Genomic DNA, 22,163 nt, shown 5'->3' with positions numbered 1-22,163 from the left:
TACTAATATAACTAATATTTGTCTGTTTTGTATGTATATATATACATATATGTACGTTTATATGTTTATAATTAATATAGCATTAATTATATTAATACTAATATAATTTATGTTTTCCTCTTTTGTATTTCATTTGAGTTCTCATGTATTTGGTTTTATTTTATGTACGTGAATAGTGCAGTTACTCTTACAAACAACAATTTCATTTTAACGTGTATGGCTCAAACCTAAATAATATATAGCGTGCATGATTTATATATATATATATATATGTGTGTGTGTGTGTGTGTGTGTGTGTGTTTGTCAAAACTTTAATATCATCTATCACCAATATTGTTACTTTAATTATTTTAATTAATGAAATACCAAATTTGGTATATATCTCATAATTAAATGAATGAGATCGAGAAAAATGCATGTTATATATATATATCCTTTAGTCTAATTTGAACCATGCATGCACGTTAAATAGCCATGTTATATATATATCCTTTTGCATGGTTTTGCTATATATATATATATACGGTATCTCGAGTAAAACATGGCTAACAGTTGGGAATTTTCTTTTTTTTTTTTTTTAATTTTGAATGTTCAAATGGCATGGGTTACGGTACGTGTTATAAAAGAGAAGTATATATATATATATATATTAAAGTACTGGCCGGTGTTTGTTTTCTAAAAATTAATTTTATTGAATGTTAATTGGAATTCAATCATATTGTACAATATTAAATTAATCTGATAATGTTGGGATCAATCCTATATATATCCTATATATATATATATATATATATATAATATATATATATATTATATTTCTTGACGTGTCAATTTGACATGTCAAGAAATATTGACGTGTCAGTATTTGACACGTCAGTAAATAATCAGCCAATTATTTATTAATTTTAAAATGATGTCACATTTAAATTTGGTTCAAATTTACTGACGTGCCAAAGTGACACGTCAGTAAATACTGACGTGTTGTTTTCAACACGTCAGTAAATATTGACGTGTACCTTTTAACACGTCAGTAAATAATTTGCTGACGTGCTACTTTTAACACGTCAGCATTTACTGACGTGCCAAAAAAATGTTACTGTTTGACACGTGAAGAAATGACCTTTTTTTTGTAGTGGAGGAACTTATTCATTTTTTCTTCTTTACTCTTTACTCTTAAACGGCCGCTTGGCTAGCTCCTTTAGTGATTAGTTTTTCTTACTTTTTCTTTCATTTCTCTCTCTCTTGGGCGCTTTCTTTTTATACTTCCCGTGTATAAGGGTTGCGTCCTCGTTTTATATCATCATTACTTATCCAAAAAAAAAAAAAAATCTTGTGTTTTTTTGTTATGGTCATTTGGTGTGATAAGCTGATGTGTCCCCTCTTTATTGGAGGGCACAAAGAACCTGATTTATGCCAAGTCCTTATAGAAGTTATTTTCCACATCAAAATATTTTTTTCAAACAAAAAAACACTTACCACACTAACAAACATAGCCTCTATCTCTTTGTTCCACTTATCTTCTTTAAATTTATGCATATGATTTTGTGACAATCATATATGTTAGGATCAATTAAATGGCGTCCACGGGCCAAACTATGACCTATAAATGATGGTGGTTTCTTGTACATTTTTTGCAAACTCTATATTGTGGAAAGTTTTAGATTTTAAAAGTTCAAAAAGAAAACCTTTTATTCATATTTGGTTTATATATTTTGTCAGATTAGGAAATTAGATGCCAAGGATGAAAAGATGTCATTTCTATTGACTTTTGCTATTTAGGCTGAAAAAAGGAAAGTTTTTATTGAACCAACACTAGCCTATAGTCCTGAACGCTAGTGTTTTCCACGCGTCAATAAGTTGGTTGGTTGATGTTTACTTATATGTAAATGAGACGGTACATTTGTCTCTCTATGAGTCTCTCTCCCAGTGTTGGAATTTTTGGAGAGCAACAGTCGAGCACTAAAAGACAATTTGCATGAATATTTGAATATAGAATAATTCTGTTAACTGCTTACGGTGTCAGTTAATTTGGTGATTGACTTTTGAGTGGTGATGGCATCATCATTAATTTGAAGACGGATCTAAACCTCTAGCAATAGAGCCATTCCTAAGTTCATGCATCAAGACATGTAAACCATTACTTGTTTCTTTCCACAGGTAATAAGCAAACTAGAGCGGCGTACTGTTGCTTACCATGAGTCAGGTCATGCTGCTGCTGGTTGGTTCTTGGAACATGCGGAACCCTTGGTTAAAGTCACTATTGTTCCTCGTGGTACGTACTGCAGCACTGGGGTTTGCTCAGTATGTTCCCAATGAAATCTATTCATGACCAAAGAGCAGCTCTTTGATATGACTTGCATGACCCATGGTGGTCGAGCTGCTGAACAGGTAATTTTACTGTTCCTCTTTCCCTTCTCTCCACATTTTGCTGGATGTGTTAATATGGACTTGTTTAGAAGTGGAAATATTGATCTATTATGAAAGTGCTTATATACATTTAACAAAAAGGAAAAGAATTTTCTCTTAATTGAGATGTTCAAGGTGGGTTTAGCTTCAATGCTTCAATGGACAATAAAATGAGCCATGAGGTGCAGGTTTGGACTGTGATGTTCATAATTCATTGATCATGTGATAGGCTGCACATAATGTACTCCATTCTTTCTCACTAAATAAGTTTTGTTATTGTGATTCATTTCCTATGGCTTTTATACATTGATAGATGATGATCGTTTTCATTGCTTAGAAGCTCTAAGGAATGTGAACTTCAAATGCTGAAATTATGTAATATTCTAACCTCCTCTTTCCCAGTGACATCTTAACAATAAACAGAGCATACAAGTTCATATTTGTGTGTAGAAAGTGGATGAAACCACTAGCACAAAGTTGTTATCATGACTATTCCCTAACCATTAACCGCAGAGCTGCTCTCTCTTCCCCTCTTCCCTCTTTCTCTCAACAACGTGTTGATGTTTGAATAGTCTGTAGATGCAAATAATTATTTGGTCTTAAATGGATATTCTTTTACAATTAGTTTACCAGTCAGATGATGATGGATCATAATACCGAAGACTCGGGCCTTGAGTTTTACATCTGAACATTAGACAATGTAAATACCTGATCCCTCACTTTCTCATTTGAAGATATTACATGTTTTTTCAAGCAAATTGTTCCTTGCAGAAGGGAGGGAAGGAAACAGCATTTCTTTTCCTTAATTGATGTGTATATATTATCCATTTTGTGGATAGCTTGTAAATGGTACTCAAACCGGGAGGTCAGAAATTTCATGATTGTCACAACATTTCTTATAGGTGTTAAAGTGTTTTAAGTCCACATGGTATAATACAATTTTGGGGAACGATTTACCATCTAAGAGCATTTGAAGTGCTTCAAATCTTGAGCCAAAATTCTGGGGTTTTCATCACTAAAGAGGGAAGCAGTTTAATGGGGGCTCATGCCGGTCTGCTTATTGGCTTGCTTCTTGAGCCTAGTAAACTATGTTATGTTTGGCCATGATAGATAGACTTCTGATAGAGTCAATTAAATGTGGAACTCTTTGTTTCCTTCAATCAGGTTTTGGTGGGGAAGATCTCAACTGGAGCCCAGAATGACTTGGAGAAAGAAAGTGACCAAGATGACCTATGCCCAAGTTGCAGTCTATTGTTTCAGCGACAAGGTGGGTCTTCTGGATTTCTATAGAGATTGCAAAGAGAAAATGTGCAACTCCTTCCGGATTTCCACCCTAACGTGAGCAAATCATTCCATAGTATTTTTCATCAAATTTTTGACACTAATGTAGCAATGCACGTGGTATTTTTGTAAAGGTGTTGTAGTAAAAAAGTTGTTCCCCATGCTTTTTCCTCTACCATATATAAGTTCTCTACAAATAGATACCGTAGTTTACGTGACAGTTAATAAGTCAGTCACTAAATAATTAAATTTACTCGTCAACTCTTAATGTTTAATTTTTTATTCATATAGCCCCATGTGGCACTCAAAAGAACGGTCACGTAAATTTATACAAAAATTATAACAACATCAATAGTCCTCAAGTTTTATAAGCTTCAGTGGTATATTCTTTTCGTTGGTAAGAAAATGATTCAAACACACAACCCAAAAGAATACAAAGCGAAAACGAAGAGTCGTGCCAAAGAAAAAGAAGGCAAACTCATATTTTGATGAACCCAAAATATCATTGCTTCTTGAATTTGATTTTTTCTTTTATTTATTTATTTTTTTATGTTTTGAATTTGATTCTGAACTACAACAGAAAAAGGGGATGTACAAACACATAATTTAGCAACTTTATTATGGATTGATGAGAGATCTTTCTAGGCGTCCATTCTTCTTTTTTTTTTTTTTTCTTTTCTAATTATTTTAGGCTTTCAAATTGGTTGTAAAGTACTCTAAAAGCAAATTCAATGTTGACACGTTCCTAAGTTCAAACATTCTTGTTTTATTTTTATTTGTTTATTTGTTTATTTGTTGTCTTGCTCAATCAAACACCCGCAAAGCCACCCCTCCTCGGGTGCATTAATGCTGTTTTTTGTCCTTTATCCATTTTGGTGTTCTGGGTGTTTGGGGTTCGATTACTGCTTATTTAATTTGCTGTGTTGGGTTCAATTTTTGGGTTCTTTGAATTCTTTAGCAATGAATGGTTTGTCTAGAAAATGTTGTCTTCTCATGAATTCAGACTCTTTTTGTTTTTTTTTTTTTTTGTGTGTGTGTGTGTACTTTGAGCATTGAATCTTTGATACATGGAGTTGATGGTCAGCAATTTCAATGACAAAACATAAAGATTGTTTCATGTCTATCTGGAAGGTGGGGGATAAACAGAATTACGAGCAATAACTCCAAAGGTTATGAAATCCACAAAAGAATTTTTTTTAAAAAAAAAAGGCTGGAATCCACCAAGAAAATAGAGAAACTCTTAAAGGAAATTTTATTCAATGAAAACATACACCAAAGCATCCCTTTCTATGGGCTTCAAATCCTAATAGAAATTAAATTAAGAATTCTAATGTCTTTAACTTATTTGACTATGATTTCTTCCTGATCTTCTTTGTTTCTTTCTCATTCCCCATTTTCTCTATACAAACTTCCTTCACTTCAACTATGCTCCCTTTGTTCCTCATCATCAGATCCATTGTCGCATGTGATCTGTGGTTGAGATAGAACCTAATTTTCTTGCTTCACATTGCATGAAACGGCTTGATATTGAATATGCTTGTCAATAGGCTGACCGCGAGCAATTTCTCAGGCACAAAACCTATTGGTGGGTTGATGATAAATAGATCTATCAAAAGGTAGGCTGTGAGCTACATCACCAGCGCGTACCCTATTGGTAGTGAGACCTCGGTTATCGATGAGTCTAGTGAGCATAAAGCGAATCTCTGCCATCTACTGCTTTAGGTCATCAACCTCCATTCTTGAAACTTTGTTCCAACAAGTACCATCGATGGAAAATCTTTTACTGGCTCCATAATTTGCCACACTTCTCTCTTTGATACCAATTGTTGCAGTGGGAAAGAAATTGTGTTATCTATGGAATCTACAAGTAAAAACCAATTGTTGCACGATAACTCCAAACGTTCTAAAGTCCTCCAGGAAAATCTATGGAATCCACAAGTAAAAAAGAGAATCTCTCAAAATAAATTTTATTTAATGAACAACAATGATTCCAAAAACACCAAAGCATGCCTTTATATTGGCTACAAATCCAAATCCTAAGAATACCAGAAATCTTGATAAAAATTTAATAAGGACTACTAATCTTTAAGATATAAGAATTCCTAATTATTATTAATAAAAACTCATGATTCCTAATGAACGATTCCTAATGGATTTACTATGACAAAAGCACATTTTAAAAAGTAACCAAACGTAACGAAATTCATGAAAAGTAGGGTTTTTGTCTTATATCACTGACCTATGCACATAGACCTCAAATATCGTAGCTCCTAATTAGTGAGACTTGACTGTCCATTGATTATTTCATACACTCATGTCTGATTCCATTATTTTAGAGAAGCCAAAGTTGGTGACAACATAACTGAGTCTGCATTTTCAAGATTGTTTAGCAATGAATTGTTCTTGTTCTTGGAGCAACAAAGAAGTCATGCCTGTGTTGGACAGTGACATGACTAGTGTGAGGGAGTACATGCTGGTCAATGCCATGTGCATGTTCTGGTTTTTTTCAATTCCTCAAAATGAGTTTTATTTTATTTTATTTTTTTATGACGGGAAACCCACCCCTGCAGAGTAAACCTCGGACCCGTGCACCGCACCCTCGGAAGTATTCCTACACGGATTCGGGTAAATCGCTGGCTTTTACACCCTCCAAGAGGGAGTTTGCACCTAGCAAGTCTCGAACTTGGGATCAATGAGGTGATATTCCCTAAGACCACAAGCCTCAACCACTAGGCCAACGGGGGGCTTTTTCAAAATAAGTGTTATTCTCTGCTGAGTGAGGAGTGGTTATCCAATAAAAAAATAAAAGGGAAAAATCCACTTTACCCCCCTAAAGTTTCAGGGGTTTTTTAATTTGAATCCCAAAGTTTAAAAATTGGCAATGTACCCCCCTAATGTTTCAAAAATTTTCAATTTAAACATTCTGTTACTAATTTCCGTCAAATTGGATGGAAATCTATGAAATTACCTAATTACCCTCAGGCTTTTTAAAACAAATTTCCGTCCAATTTAACGGAAATTAGTAACGGAAGGTTTAAATTGAAAATTTTTGAAACATTAGGGGGGATACATTGCCAATTTTTAAACTTTGGGGTTCAAATTGAAAAACCACTGAAACTTCAGGTGTGCCTAAATAAGAGTATTGGCAGACGGGTGCCAATGTGGCCTGATTTTGGAGGAATGTCCCTTCATCAAATCTATGTCGCATCTTGGTTACGAAAATGTTATTAATGCTTTTAGAAAAAAAAAAATCCATGCACTAGAATTGAAGGTAAACCTTAAAAGTTGTCTGCAAAATTTAGTAAATTGTATTATTTCGACACTAATTAATTCAGAGGAATTCTCCCATGTGCCTGTTGAAGCATTCAATAAACATTTTGATCTTATTATTAGTGAACTCCTGCTAGGGAACTAGGACAGTGACAGATAATTTTCCAGTAAGTCTTCTTTGTTTGGGACATTGGTTCATAAAACGAGAACTGAATCAATTTCAAGTCGCACAATGGCTTTCAAGTCGCATAATTGAATAAATTTCAAGTGGCACAATGCCTGTTGTTTTGTATTGTTTCTGTTTTGATAAACATTGGTACATACAATGTTTTTTCAGCAACTATAAGCAGGGTAGGTGAGTTGAACCTGACAATTTCAATTGAATTTATACTGGAGTCATTTATCAAAACAATTTGACTCATCTACACAACCTTTCTTAACAAATTTCACAAGCACATTGGTCCACATACAAAATAATTTGCAACTTCAAACGACACATTCTCTTATTAAAACTCAAATCAAATAAAAAAAAATGGCTGACACATATACAACATGTAGTTCTTGAAAATCAAATCAAATCCCATCGTTTCCATCCTCTATTCCCGGCTTGCTCTCACACCAAAACACTTGATAGCAAAGAACCTTGCAGACCCCTTCCCTCTGGCTCCTCGAGGAACCTTTTGTCTTCTATGTAGGATTGGATCCCGACGACGGTTGCCCTTAACCCGGGCTCTTCACGTGCTTTAAGTGCTTCCAGAAAGTTGTTAGAGATGATGCTAAGCATTTTCACGAATTGAGATTTGTATTTTCTGAAGAGAGCAAAGCCTGCCATCTGTGGAAACATGCAAACTTTTAACCTCAAAGGTTTTCAAATATTATGTTGTGAAAATGCATTATGTTTCTATACCGACTCAACTTACTTTCAGGAATGCATACAGGGCAACACCCGTATATTGATTAGCAGGAAGAGTGTTCAAGAACCTTGCAATCCATGCCCAACCTTCTTTCAAACCATGTACGTTCTGGACGCCCTCTACTTCCGTCTGCCAAAACAGTCATTCTTGGTAAGCTGCTTTTGTTTTCATGAATAAAGAGACTAAAGATAGATGTGATAGTAGTACCATACCAACAAAGCTTGCTTTTTGTGAATTGCCTATAACTAAAAATAAAGCACTTCAACACATAAAAAGTCTAAAGCATAAGGTCCTAGATACAAACCTGAATCAAAGCCCCATACAGTTTCATGTAGGACTCCAACCGTCTCAAATAGTCCTCGGTGCTCTCAATCTTTCCGTCGCTTTTTTGGTATCCAATAGCCTTGTAATAAGCCTCTTTGGATTCAAATGCCGACTGAAGTAGTAAAAAAATTAATTTAAAAAATTCCATAGTCACAGCCAAATCCAAAACAAGAGCAGCAGTAACAAGAGAGAAGGCCAAGCAATTTAAAACTTTCCACTTTACTATTTTATTGGATTCGTCAAAAACTTGAAAGAATAATTATAAAAATCACCATGGCACGATGATACCAAACATTAATAAACAGCTTCTTTGAGTTAATAAACGTCACCTTTGAGTACATTATGTGCTTTGGAACAGTGTAAATGCAAGCTCTGTGGAGCTCAGCTAGAAGGAGATCCATTGCAAGTGGAACCTGAATCGAAAGATGAGCAAATATCAGTGCAATTGTACAGAGAAAACTCTATATCTTCAGTAAATTTAGAAATCAATATTGCTAAATGGATGAGTTGCTTTAGCATAGCAAGACTTTATGATTGCTTAAACACTGATTCCAAGGAAAGGAGCACACAATTTCTTCCTACAAACATGCATGCACGTACATATGAAATGAAGAAATGGCATTAGCTTTCTTCGTGATTAGGATTACTATGATTAAAATGTTTGATGTGAGAACTTGTGCACTTTACTAGTCATATCAATGTATGTGTCTGGCATGTGTATTTCCAGAAGAATAGGAATACAAGAACAAACATCTAAATCCTGATGTGAGGACTTCTTCCAATTTCACAATAATGCCTTCCATGAAACCCCTCTAGGCTTTGTTTCATTAAGATATCGCTAAAAGGTGCCCACATCAAACCCTCACCATAACAAGTATACCGCTACTATCTGCATCAAGCTGACATCACCCTCAGCTTACAGAGCGTACGCATGTTTTCTCTCATAAGCACAAAACAAGTCAAAATAGTCCGTAATGTAGCAATATTTTGAAGTTTTGAAATGGATCCATTAGTTTTCCAACCTTTGAATATCATCCTAATGTGTAAAAGAAAGTTAAAAAGAGCATCCAACAGCCATTAACCAGATCTCTTTAACCAACATCCAACAATACCAATGAATTCAACATGATGTACCTGTGAAGTAACAAGAACAATGACATGGCCGCATGCAAATGCATCGTTTTCAAGGCTTTCACAGCGGGAGACAACCTGTATCAAAATTGGATAACGAGGGTTTTATATAAGTATCCTGTGATCGCAAAATTTCAAACCAGATCATAATAGTAGAAAGTCTAAGACTAATCAAATATGATGACAAAAAATATGAGCTGAAGAGCCTCTCAAGACTAGATCCAATTAATTTCCTAAAATAAGAGGAAATGACTATTTAAATTTCATTGTCAGACAATCTCAAACTGTTAAGGCCCTACATGGTAATAAAAGTCATGTTAAGATTTTTTTTCTCTTTCTAAACCCCATGGCGAGTTCATGGTAGAGAACTTTTACAATACGATGGTTAAACCTAATTTCTAAGTTCTACCTTCTCCGTTGTTTTGATTTGCACGTACGCTTACAGAGTATTTAGATCAAATTCTAAATGTCGTCCTTCAACTCTATTTCCATATACCAAATAAAATCCCATATTTTCCAACATTAAACATATTTAACATGTACGTTTCAAAGTTTTCCCTCTATCCTTCCCATTCTCATGACTTCGATGATACAAACAAAAAATAAATCAAGGAAGAAAAAAAAATGCACGTCTTTGGCCAAATAGTTGAAATTACCTTATTTGCAAACGCTGCAATGCTAATGGATTGAGGGCAAAGAGGATCATTGAAAATCTTCAAAATATCATGCGACTTTTCACTGCAAGTTGTAAATTGATAAAAACAAAGATACAGAAGTATTAATTCCATTATTGCAAAGAATTTTAACCAAAATGAAGATCATGAATGAAACCAAAATTTGAGTTCTTTAACAGTGAGACTTGCTTAGCCTTAGAAAGAAACTCATCTTCTCTACAGCTATGCAAGCTAAAGCTGATGGATTGGCTAACTAGAGCCTTAGAAGACAATCAGCTATCATGCCAAAAGCCATAAAATGCCTCAGTAGTAAGTTCATACAGACTCCAACCTAAATCATGCCACTAGATCAAATCATCTCAAAAATAAGAAATCCGTCATCTATCTTAAGAGGTTGAAGCAGTAAGTACATTCTTCACAAATGAATAACAGAAGATAAATCAACCAGTCTGATCAGTTACAATCACTTTATTAGTTTAGTGTCTTGAATGATGCAGTCAAAAAAAAAACCAAAATGGCCAAGGGGTTGGCACTTAATTTACCGTTCCAACCAGCCAATCTGGTCCACCAAAGTCGAGGGTAAAAATCCACTCGAAGGCAGGCAAAAACTAAGTCTTTCATATCACTGTTAGGGCAAGTCCCAAGAAAAGTTGTGATTGGCTAGTATGAAGGGAAAAAATTGATGTCATTTGCATACTTATCGTGATAATATAATTTAGGGCGTACTAGTCAATGAGCTCTAGCTCAAAAAATACGTACTCCCGCAATAAAAATGGGGTGGAGGGTGAAATAGTGGGTTCGAAAACCATTGGGTGCGTGTAACTTAAGAATTGAATGAATGCCAAAAATAAAAATAAAAATTAGGTACAGGAATGTAGATAATATAAGAAAACCAAAGCCTATTGATTACGAAAACTTTGGCTGGATTCAATGAAACTCTAATCCAACTCACCTGACAGTCTCTTTGGTCCCACTTATTTGTCTGATCAACCTAGAAATATGTCTTTCAACGCTGCTGAAATCCTAACAAAAAAAGAGAACATGTCACTCACTATATAAAGGAAGCAGGTCAACATACCCCAAAGGAAAAATTGTAGGAGGTCCTATATATCGTATACTTTGAATTCAATAAAATAACTTGCTAACAATTAGAAATCTAATCTACAAACAACATTATCCAGGCGTCAATAAACTTAAGGAAAATAAATATTCAAAATCTCAAAACTTAATATCTGTAGAGCCTAGCAATACCTTATTGTAAGTCAACCTTAAAGCGTTGTTTCTTTTGTCTATCTCATTTTGTAGTCTCCCCTGTGAAGCGTCGACAACCATTTTCTACAAAAAAACACGCGCGCACACAAAAAAAGTTAATGCATATAAAAAAAAATGGCAAGACAAATGACTATTGTTGCAGAATATTTCTTCACTCCATGAATTGCTCTCACCCAAAAAAAAATGAATTAGTTTTTCATAGTGTTTATTTGTGTGCTTGATGATTTTCTTGGTGGGTTTTGTATGCATTTTTGACAATTTTTTTGGTGGGGTTTGTTTGAAACAGAGGTTTATCAAATGATCAAGAGACGGAGTTACTGCACTTTGCTTTTGTATGCTTCAGATGTGCTTTTGCAGAGATTTGATGCGGTTCAGCAAACAAGATGTTTGTTTAAAAAAGAATCCCTAAAAATGACAACACAAGGCCCATATATTTCCCTAAAGATTAGAAAACCTAGATTTAACCCACAAAAAATCTGAGATTCAGATTTAGAACAATCAGACTCATATTAGAAATCCAAAAACAACTAAAAAAAACGGGATCTATGTGCCACTACCAGAGGAGGAGAAATCAAAACGAAAAAAACAAGAAAAAACAGAGACAAAAAGGGTAAAGACTACACATATTACACACAAAATAATTCAAAATAAGTTACTTCAAGACTTGTAAATGACACATAATCGCACACCCAAATGAAAGCAAACAAACACAGATCAAGATATCAAATTCATTCAACCAAGTGAACCTACAAAACCAAAAGTGATCACATGGGCAAAAAGAACGCTACCCATAAACCCTAAATACGGCTTACCCATCAACAAAAATCAACCTTCAAATCACATTCCGATCTAAATCAAAAAACCCAGACTGAAAAACACGCATTACCGTTACACACTGGTTGAGAGCGTCGAGGGCAGACTCTGAATCTCAACAAGATGGGCTGAAAACCAAACAAAACAAAAGAAACCGTGAGGCGAGAAAACCGTGAGAGCCTCTGAATCTAAACAAAACCAAACATACCTTCACTGAGAGGCGAGACGAGACAGTCCGTGAGAGGCGAGGAGAGCACGGAGAGTCAGAGCCACAGAAGCGAGGCCGCGAGGAGCGAGACGCCGAGAACAGAGAATCGTCGGTCTGAAGGTGAGAGAGCGAGACGTCGAGAGCGTCTGAGAGAGAGAAGGGCGGCAGGTGATAGTCTCCGGAACAATTAAATTTAGGCTTAGGGTTAGGGGTTTTTTAACTTTTTTTAGGTCGGTTCCTCATCAAGATTCCCGGCTAGCCGTGGATTTTTTTACAAATCTGAGCCATTGAATGCATCTAATGGCTCAGAATAAAACACCTACTTTTTTAGTGGATGACATATTCCTGAGGCTAAAAAAAATGTTGGAAAGGGGAAAATCAGATCCCGCGCTTCTTCTTATTTTTCATCTCTTTCTCAAGAAAAATAAAAATAAAAATAAATAAATAAATAAAAATACCCACCAAAAAGCTTCGACATTTTTGCAGATGTTTCGAACGGCAACTGGTATTTCTAAGGGAGAATCAGATAAAATAACACTATTGAACTGGTATTTCTCTATTGAGTAATTTGTCCATTTTTACTGTTTATTTTGATCTTTTAAAAACCAATTGTTGCACGATAACTCCAAACGTTCTAAAGTCCTCCAGGAAAATCTATGGAATCCACAAGTAAAAAAGAGAATCTCTCAAAATAAATTTTATTTAATGAACAACAATGATTCCAAAAACACCAAAGCATGCCTTTATATTGGCTACAAATCCAAATCCTAAGAATACCAGAAATCTTGATAAAAATTTAATAAGGACTACTAATCTTTAAGATATAAGAATTCCTAATTATTATTAATAAAAACTCATGATTCCTAATGAACGATTCCTAATGGATTTACTATGACAAAAACACATTTTAAAAAGTAACCAAACGTAACGAAATTCATGAAAAGTAGGGTTTTTGTCTTATATCACTGACCTATGCACATAGACCTCAAATATCGTAGCTCCTAATTAGTGAGACTTGACTGTCCATTGATTATTTCATACACTCATGTCTGATTCCATTATTTTAGAGAAGCCAAAGTTGGTGACAACATAACTGAGTCTGCATTTGCAAGATTGTTTAGCAATGAATTGTTCTTGTTCTTGGAGCAACAAAGAAGTCATGCCTGTGTTGGACAGTGACATGACTAGTGTGAGGGAGTACATGCTGGTCAATGCCATGTGCATGTTCTGATTTTTTTCAATTCCTCAAAATGAGTTTTTTTTTTTTTTTTTTTTTTTTTTTTTATGACGGGAAACCCACCCCTGCAGAGTAAACCTCGGACCCGTGCACCGCACCCTCGGAAGTTTTCCTACACGGATTCGGGTAAATCGCTGGCTTTTACACCCTCCAAGAGGGAGTTTGCAACTAGCAAGTCTCGAACTTGGGATCAATGAGGTGATATTCCCTATAAGACCACAAGCCTCAACCACTAGGCCAACGGGGGGCTTTTTCAAAATAAGTGTTATTCTCTGCTGAGTCAAGAGTGGTTATCCAATAAAAAAATAAAAGGAAAAAATCCACTTTACCTCCCTAAAGTTTCAGGAGTTTTTTAATTTGAATCCCAAAGTTTAAAAATTGGCAATGTACCCCCCTAGTGTTTCAAAAATTTTCAATTTAAACATTCTGTTACTAATTTCCGTCAAATTGGATGGAAATCTATGAAATTACCTAATTACCCTCAGGCTTTTTAAAACAAATTTCCGTCCAATTTAACGGAAATTAGTAACGGAAGGTTTAAATTGAAAATTTTGGAAACATTAGGGGGGGATACATTGCCAATTTTTAAACTTTGGGGTTCAAATTGAAAAACCACTGAAACTTCAGGGGAGGAAAATGGATTTTTCCCAAAATAAAAATGTATACATTGATGAATTACGGTGTGCCTAAATAAGAGTATTGGCAGACGGGTGCCAATGTGGCCTGATTTTGGAGGAATGTCCCTTCATCAAATCTATGTCGCATCTTGGTTACGAAAATGTTATTAATGCTTTTAGAGAAAAAAAAAAATCCATGCACTAGAATTGAAGGTAAACCTTAAAAGTTGTCTGCAAAATTTAGTAAATTGTATTATTTCGACACTAATTATTTCAGAGGAATTCTCCCATGTGCCTGTTGAAGCATTCAATAAACATTTTGATCTTATTATTAGTGAGGGTTAAATTCACTTTACCCCCTGAAGTTTCAGGAGTTTTTCAATTTGAACCTCAATGTTTAAAAATTGGCAATGTACGCCCTTAATGTTTCAAAAATTTTCAATTCAGACCCTCCGTTACTAATTTCCGTCTAATTTGATGGAAATCATCCCATAGGCGTCTCACGTGGGATTTTGATGCCCTCTATTCTAATTTTGCCCTCATTAAAACCTCTGAAATTGAAGGTAATTACGTAATTTCATAGGTTTTAGCAAGGGTAATTACGTACTTTCATAGGCTTTAATGAGGGTAAAATTGGAATAAAGAGCATCAAAATCCCAGGTGAGATGCACGTGGGATGATTTCCGTCTAATTAGACAAAAATTAGTAACAGAGGGTCTAAATTGAAAATTTTTGAAACATTAGGGGGGTACATTGCCAATTTTTCAACATTAAGGTTCGAATTGAGAAACCCCTGAAACTTCGAAGGGGTAAAGTGAATTTTTCCCTATTAGTGAACTCCTGCCAGGGAATTGGGACAGTGACAGATAATTTTCCAATAAGTCTTCTTTGTTTGGGACATTGGTTCATAAAACGAGAACTGAATCAATTTCAAGTCGCACAATGGCTTTCAAGTCGCATAATTGAATAAATTTCAAGTGGCACAATGCCTGTTGTTTTGTATTGTTTCTGTTTTGATAAACATTGGTACATACAATGTTTTTTCAGCAACTATAAGCAGGGTAGGTGAGTTGAACCTGACAATTTCAATTGAATTTATACTGGAGTCATTTATCAAAACAATTTGACTCATCTACACAACCTTTCTTAACAAATTTCACAAGCACATTGGTCCACATACAAAATAATTTGCAACTTCAAACGACACATTCTCTTATTAAAACTCAAATCAAATAAAAAAAAATGGCTGACACATATACAACATGTAGTTCTTGAAAATCAAATCAAATCCCATCGTTTCCATCCTCTATTCCCGGCTTGCTCTCACACCAAAACACTTGATAGCAAAGAACCTTGCAGACCCCTTCCCTCTGGCTCCTCGAGGAACCTTTTGTCTTCTATGTAGGATTGGATCCCGACGACGGTTGCCCTTAACCCGGGCTCTTCACGTGCTTTAAGTGCTTCCAGAAAGTTGTTAGAGATGATGCTAAGCATTTTCACGAATTGAGATTTGTATTTTCTGAAGAGAGCAAAGCCTGCCATCTGTGGAAACATGCAAACTTTTAACCTCAAAGGTTTTCAAATATTATGTTGTGAAAATGCATTATGTTTCTATACCGACTCAACTTACTTTCAGGAATGCATACAGGGCAACACCCGTATATTGATTAGCAGGAAGAGTGTTCAAGAACCTTGCAATCCATGCCCAACCTTCTTTCAAACCATGTACGTTCTGGACGCCCTCTACTTCCGTCTGCCAAAACAGTCATTCTTGGTAAGCTGCTTTTGTTTTCATGAATAAAGAGACTAAAGATAGATGTGATAGTAGTACCATACCAACAAAGCTTGCTTTTTGTGAATTGCCTATAACTAAAAATAAAGCACTTCAACACATAAAAAGTCTAAAGCATAAGGTCCTAGATACAAACCTGAATCAAAGCCCCATACAGTTTCATGTAGGACTCCAACCGTCTCAAATAGTCCTCGGTGCTCTCAATCTTTCCGTCGCTTTTTTGGTATCCAATAGCCTTGTAATAAGCCTCTTTGGATTCAAATGCCGACTGAAGTAGTAAAAAAATTAATTTAAAAAATTCCATAGTCACAGCCAAATCCAAAACAAGAGCAGCAGTAACAAGAGAGAAGGCCAAGCAATTTAAAACTTTCCACTTTACTATTTTATTGGATTCGTCAAAAACTTGAAAGAATAATTATAAAAATCACCATGGCACGATGATACCAAACATTAATAAACAGCTTCTTTGAGTTAATAAACGTCACCTTTGAGTACATTATGTGCTTTGGAACAGTGTAAATGCAAGCTCTGTGGAGCTCAGCTAGAAGGAGATCCATTGCAAGTGGAACCTGAATCGAAAGATGAGCAAATATCAGTGCAATTGTACAGAGAAAACTCTATATCTTCAGTAAATTTAGAAATCAATATTGCTAAATGGATGAGTTGCTTTAGCATAGCAAGACTTTATGATTGCTTAAACACTGATTCCAAGGAAAGGAGCACACAATTTCTTCCTACAAACATGCATGCACGTACATATGAAATGAAGAAATGGCATTAGCTTTCTTCGTGATTAGGATTACTATGATTAAAATGTTTGATGTGAGAACTTGTGCACTTTACTAGTCATATCAATGTATGTGTCTGGCATGTGTATTTCCAGAAGAATAGGAATACAAGAACAAACATCTAAATCCTGATGTGAGGACTTCTTCCAATTTCACAATAATGCCTTCCATGAAACCCCTCTAGGCTTTGTTTCATTAAGATATCGCTAAAAGGTGCCCACATCAAACCCTCACCATAACAAGTATACCGCTACTATCTGCATCAAGCTGACATCACCCTCAGCTTACAGAGCGTACGCATGTTTTCTCTCATAAGCACAAAACAAGTCAAAATAGTCCGTAATGTAGCAATATTTTGAAGTTTTGAAATGGATCCATTAGTTTTCCAACCTTTGAATATCATCCTAATGTGTAAAAGAAAGTTAAAAAGAGCATCCAACAGCCATTAACCAGATCTCTTTAACCAACATCCAACAATACCAATGAATTCAACATGATGTACCTGTGAAGTAACAAGAACAATGACATGGCCGCATGCAAATGCATCGTTTTCAAGGCTTTCACAGCGGGAGACAACCTGTATCAAAATTGGATAACGAGGGTTTTATATAAGTATCCTGTGATCGCAAAATTTCAAACCAGATCATAATAGTAGAAAGTCTAAGACTAATCAAATATGATGACAAAAAATATGAGCTGAAGAGCCTCTCAAGACTAGATCCAATTAATTTCCTAAAATAAGAGGAAATGACTATTTAAATTTCATTGTCAGACAATCTCAAACTGTTAAGGCCCTACATGGTAATAAAAGTCATGTTAAGATTTTTTTTCTCTTTCTAAACCCCATGGCGAGTTCATGGTAGAGAACTTTTACAATACGATGGTTAAACCTAATTTCTAAGTTCTACCTTCTCCGTTGTTTTGATTTGCACGTACGCTTACAGAGTATTTAGATCAAATTCTAAATGTCGTCCTTCAACTCTATTTCCATATACCAAATAAAATCCCATATTTTCCAACATTAAACATATTTAACATGTACGTTTCAAAGTTTTCCCTCTATCCTTCCCATTCTCATGACTTCGATGATACAAACAAAAAATAAATCAAGGAAGAAAAAAAAATGCACGTCTTTGGCCAAATAGTTGAAATTACCTTATTTGCAAACGCTGCAATGCTAATGGATTGAGGGCAAAGAGGATCATTGAAAATCTTCAAAATATCATGCGACTTTTCACTGCAAGTTGTAAATTGATAAAAACAAAGATACAGAAGTATTAATTCCATTATTGCAAAGAATTTTAACCAAAATGAAGATCATGAATGAAACCAAAATTTGAGTTCTTTAACAGTGAGACTTGCTTAGCCTTAGAAAGAAACTCATCTTCTCTACAGCTATGCAAGCTAAAGCTGATGGATTGGCTAACTAGAGCCTTAGAAGACAATCAGCTATCATGCCAAAAGCCATAAAATGCCTCAGTAGTAAGTTCATACAGACTCCAACCTAAATCATGCCACTAGATCAAATCATCTCAAAAATAAGAAATCCGTCATCTATCTTAAGAGGTTGAAGCAGTAAGTACATTCTTCACAAATGAATAACAGAAGATAAATCAACCAGTCTGATCAGTTACAATCACTTTATTAGTTTAGTGTCTTGAATGATGCAGTCAAAAAAAAAACCAAAATGGCCAAGGGGTTGGCACTTAATTTACCGTTCCAACCAGCCAATCTGGTCCACCAAAGTCGAGGGTAAAAATCCACTCGAAGGCAGGCAAAAACTAAGTCTTTCATATCACTGTTAGGGCAAGTCCCAAGAAAAGTTGTGATTGGCTAGTATGAAGGGAAAAAATTGATGTCATTTGCATACTTATCGTGATAATATAATTTAGGGCGTACTAGTCAATGAGCTCTAGCTCAAAAAATACGTACTCCCGCAATAAAAATGGGGTGGAGGGTGAAATAGTGGGTTCGAAAACCATTGGGTGCGTGTAACTTAAGAATTGAATGAATGCCAAAAATAAAAATAAAAATTAGGTACAGGAATGTAGATAATATAAGAAAACCAAAGCCTATTGATTACGAAAACTTTGGCTGGATTCAATGAAACTCTAATCCAACTCACCTGACAGTCTCTTTGGTCCCACTTATTTGTCTGATCAACCTAGAAATATGTCTTTCAACGCTGCTGAAATCCTAACAAAAAAAGAGAACATGTCACTCACTATATAAAGGAAGCAGGTCAACATACCCCAAAGGAAAAATTGTAGGAGGTCCTATATATCGTATACTTTGAATTCAATAAAATAACTTGCTAACAATTAGAAATCTAATCTACAAACAACATTATCCAGGCGTCAATAAACTTAAGGAAAATAAATATTCAAAATCTCAAAACTTAATATCTGTAGAGCCTAGCAATACCTTATTGTAAGTCAACCTTAAAGCGTTGTTTCTTTTGTCTATCTCATTTTGTAGTCTCCCCTGTGAAGCGTCGACAACCATTTTCTACAAAAAAACACGCGCGCACACAAAAAAAGTTAATGCATATAAAAAAAAATGGCAAGACAAATGACTATTGTTGCAGAATATTTCTTCACTCCATGAATTGCTCTCACCCAAAAAAAAATGAATTAGTTTTTCATAGTGTTTATTTGTGTGCTTGATGATTTTCTTGGTGGGTTTTGTATGCATTTTTGACAATTTTTTTGGTGGGGTTTGTTTGAAACAGAGGTTTATCAAATGATCAAGAGACGGAGTTACTGCACTTTGCTTTTGTATGCTTCAGATGTGCTTTTGCAGAGATTTGATGCGGTTCAGCAAACAAGATGTTTGTTTAAAAAAGAATCCCTAAAAATGACAACACAAGGCCCATATATTTCCCTAAAGATTAGAAAACCTAGATTTAACCCACAAAAAATCTGAGATTCAGATTTAGAACAATCAGACTCATATTAGAAATCCAAAAACAACTAAAAAAAACGGGATCTATGTGCCACTACCAGAGGAGGAGAAATCAAAACGAAAAAAACAAGAAAAAACAGAGACAAAAAGGGTAAAGACTACACATATTACACACAAAATAATTCAAAATAAGTTACTTCAAGACTTGTAAATGACACATAATCGCACACCCAAATGAAAGCAAACAAACACAGATCAAGATATCAAATTCATTCAACCAAGTGAACCTACAAAACCAAAAGTGATCACATGGGCAAAAAGAACGCTACCCATAAACCCTAAATACGGCTTACCCATCAACAAAAATCAACCTTCAAATCACATTCCGATCTAAATCAAAAAACCCAGACTGAAAAACACGCATTACCGTTACACACTGGTTGAGAGCGTCGAGGGCAGACTCTGAATCTCAACAAGATGGGCTGAAAACCAAACAAAACAAAAGAAACCGTGAGGCGAGAAAACCGTGAGAGCCTCTGAATCTAAACAAAACCAAACATACCTTCACTGAGAGGCGAGACGAGACAGTCCGTGAGAGGCGAGGAGAGCACGGAGAGTCAGAGCCACAGAAGCGAGGCCGCGAGGAGCGAGACGCCGAGAACAGAGAATCGTCGGTCTGAAGGTGAGAGAGCGAGACGTCGAGAGCGTCTGAGAGAGAGAAGGGCGGCAGGTGATAGTCTCCGGAACAATTAAATTTAGGCTTAGGGTTAGGGGTTTTTTAACTTTTTTTAGGTCGGTTCCTCATCAAGATTCCCGGCTAGCCGTGGATTTTTTTACAAATCTGAGCCATTGAATGCATCTAATGGCTCAGAATAAAACACCTACTTTTTTAGTGGATGACATATTCCTGAGGCTAAAAAAAATGTTGGAAAGGGGAAAATCAGATCCCGCGCTTCTTCTTATTTTTCATCTCTTTCTCAAGAAAAAAAAAAATAAAAATAAATAAATAAATAAAAATACCCACCAAAAAGCTTCGACATTTTTGCAGATGTTTCGAACGGCAACTGGTATTTCTAAGGGAGAATCAGATAAAATAACACTATTGAACTGGTATTTCTCTATTGAGTAATTTGTCCATTTTTACTGTTTATTTTGATCTTTTAAAAACCAATTGTTGCACGATAACTCCAAACGTTCTAAAGTCCTCCAGGAAAATCTATGGAATCCACAAGTAAAAAAGAGAATCTCTCAAAATAAATTTTATTTAATGAACAACAATGATTCCAAAAACACCAAAGCATGCCTTTATATTGGCTACAAATCCAAATCCTAAGAATACCAGAAATCTTGATAAAAATTTAATAAGGACTGCTAATCTTTAAGATATAAGAATTCCTAATTATTATTAATAAAAACTCATGATTCCTAATGAACGATTCCTAATGGATTTACTATGACAAAAACACATTTTAAAAAGTAACCAAACGTAACGAAATTCATGAAAAGTAGGGTTTTTGTCTTATATCACTGACCTATGCACATAGACCTCAAATATCGTAGCTCCTAATTAGTGAGACTTGACTGTCCATTGATTATTTCATACACTCATGTCTGATTCCATTATTTTAGAGAAGCCAAAGTTGGTGACAACATAACTGAGTCTGCATTTGCAAGATTGTTTAGCAATGAATTGTTCTTGTTCTTGGAGCAACAAAGAAGTCATGCCTGTGTTGGACAGTGACATGACTAGTGTGAGGGAGTACATGCTGGTCAATGCCATGTGCATGTTCTGATTTTTTTCAATTCCTCAAAATGAGTTTTATTTTATTTTATTTTTTTATGACGGGAAACCCACCCCTGCAGAGTAAACCTCGGACCCGTGCACCGCACCCTCGGAAGTTTTCCTACACGGATTCGGGTAAATCGCTGGCTTTTACACCCTCCAAGAGGGAGTTTGCACCTAGCAAGTCTCGAACTTGGGATCAATGAGGTGATATTCCCATAAGACCACAAGCCTCAACCACTAGGCCAACGGGGGGCTTTTTCAAAATAAGTGTTATTCTCTGCTGAGTCAAGAGTGGTTATCCAATAAAAAAATAAAAGGGAAAAATCCACTTTACCCCCCTAAAGTTTCAGGGGTTTTTTTAATTTGAATCCCAAAGTTTAAAAATTGGCAATGTACCCCCCTAGTGTTTCAAAAATTTTCAATTTAAACATTCTGTTACTAATTTCCGTCAAATTGGATGGAAATCTATGAAATTACCTAATTACCCTCAGCCTTTTTAAAACAAATTTCCGTCCAATTTAACGGAAATTAGTAACGGAAGGTTTAAATTGAAAATTTTTGAAACATTAGGGGGGGATACATTGCCAATTTTTAAACTTTGAGGTTCAAATTGAAAAACCACTGAAACTTCAGGGGAGGAAAATGGATTTTCCCCAAAATAAAAATGTATACATTGATGAATTACGGTGTGCCTAAATAAGAGTATTGGCAGACGGGTGCCAATGTGGCCTGATTTTGGAGGAATG

At 35.3% G+C, this 22,163-nt stretch overlaps 2 protein-coding genes across 2 annotated transcripts; both read right to left on the bottom strand.

Moving 5' to 3' along the window:
- Positions 1 to 7,313: 7,313 nt before the first annotated feature.
- On the bottom strand, positions 7,314 to 12,503 carry LOC148583453 (mRNA export factor GLE1-like). The gene is made up of 10 exons (XM_088511232.1): positions 12,294 to 12,503; positions 12,159 to 12,213; positions 11,252 to 11,335; positions 10,953 to 11,023; positions 9,983 to 10,064; positions 9,330 to 9,404; positions 8,525 to 8,608; positions 8,176 to 8,307; positions 7,878 to 8,000; positions 7,314 to 7,789 (listed from the first exon to the last, which is right to left on the bottom strand). Exons 3-10 carry the CDS (start codon positions 11,330 to 11,332, stop codon positions 7,571 to 7,573), a joined length of 867 nt encoding a protein of 288 aa, XP_088367358.1. The 5' UTR covers positions 11,333 to 11,335; positions 12,159 to 12,213; positions 12,294 to 12,503; the 3' UTR covers positions 7,314 to 7,570.
- Positions 12,504 to 15,213: 2,710 nt separating this feature from the next.
- LOC148583452 (mRNA export factor GLE1-like) lies at positions 15,214 to 20,403 on the bottom strand. Its single transcript, XM_088511229.1, has 10 exons — positions 20,194 to 20,403; positions 20,059 to 20,113; positions 19,152 to 19,235; positions 18,853 to 18,923; positions 17,883 to 17,964; positions 17,230 to 17,304; positions 16,425 to 16,508; positions 16,076 to 16,207; positions 15,778 to 15,900; positions 15,214 to 15,689 (listed from the first exon to the last, which is right to left on the bottom strand). Exons 3-10 carry the CDS (start codon positions 19,230 to 19,232, stop codon positions 15,471 to 15,473), a joined length of 867 nt encoding a protein of 288 aa, XP_088367355.1. The 5' UTR covers positions 19,233 to 19,235; positions 20,059 to 20,113; positions 20,194 to 20,403; the 3' UTR covers positions 15,214 to 15,470.
- Between the last annotated feature and the right edge of the window lie 1,760 nt (positions 20,404 to 22,163).

Source organism: Corylus avellana, chromosome 10 (assembly GCF_965113065.1).
Source record: "Corylus avellana chromosome 10, dhCorAvel1.hap1.2, whole genome shotgun sequence".
NCBI classification, from domain to species: Eukaryota; Viridiplantae; Streptophyta; class Magnoliopsida; order Fagales; family Betulaceae; genus Corylus; species Corylus avellana.
This window is presented reverse-complemented; position numbering and strand designations above follow the sequence as displayed.

Coding starts and splice junctions, on each gene's coding strand:
- LOC148583453 (XM_088511232.1), bottom strand. CDS start 11,332: ATGGTTGTCGACGCTTCACAGGGGAGACTACAAAATGAGATAGACAAA. Junction 10,065..10,952: donor GGGACCAAAGAGACTGTCAG/GTGAGTTGGATT, acceptor TACAACTTGCAG/TGAAAAGTCGCATGATATTT. Junction 8,308..8,524: donor AGCACATAATGTACTCAAAG/GTGACGTTTATT, acceptor TTACTACTTCAG/TCGGCATTTGAATCCAAAGA.
- LOC148583452 (XM_088511229.1), bottom strand. CDS start 19,232: ATGGTTGTCGACGCTTCACAGGGGAGACTACAAAATGAGATAGACAAA. Junction 18,924..19,151: donor TAAGGTTGACTTACAATAAG/GTATTGCTAGGC, acceptor TTTTTTTGTTAG/GATTTCAGCAGCGTTGAAAG. Junction 15,901..16,075: donor TGTATGGGGCTTTGATTCAG/GTTTGTATCTAG, acceptor CTGTTTTGGCAG/ACGGAAGTAGAGGGCGTCCA.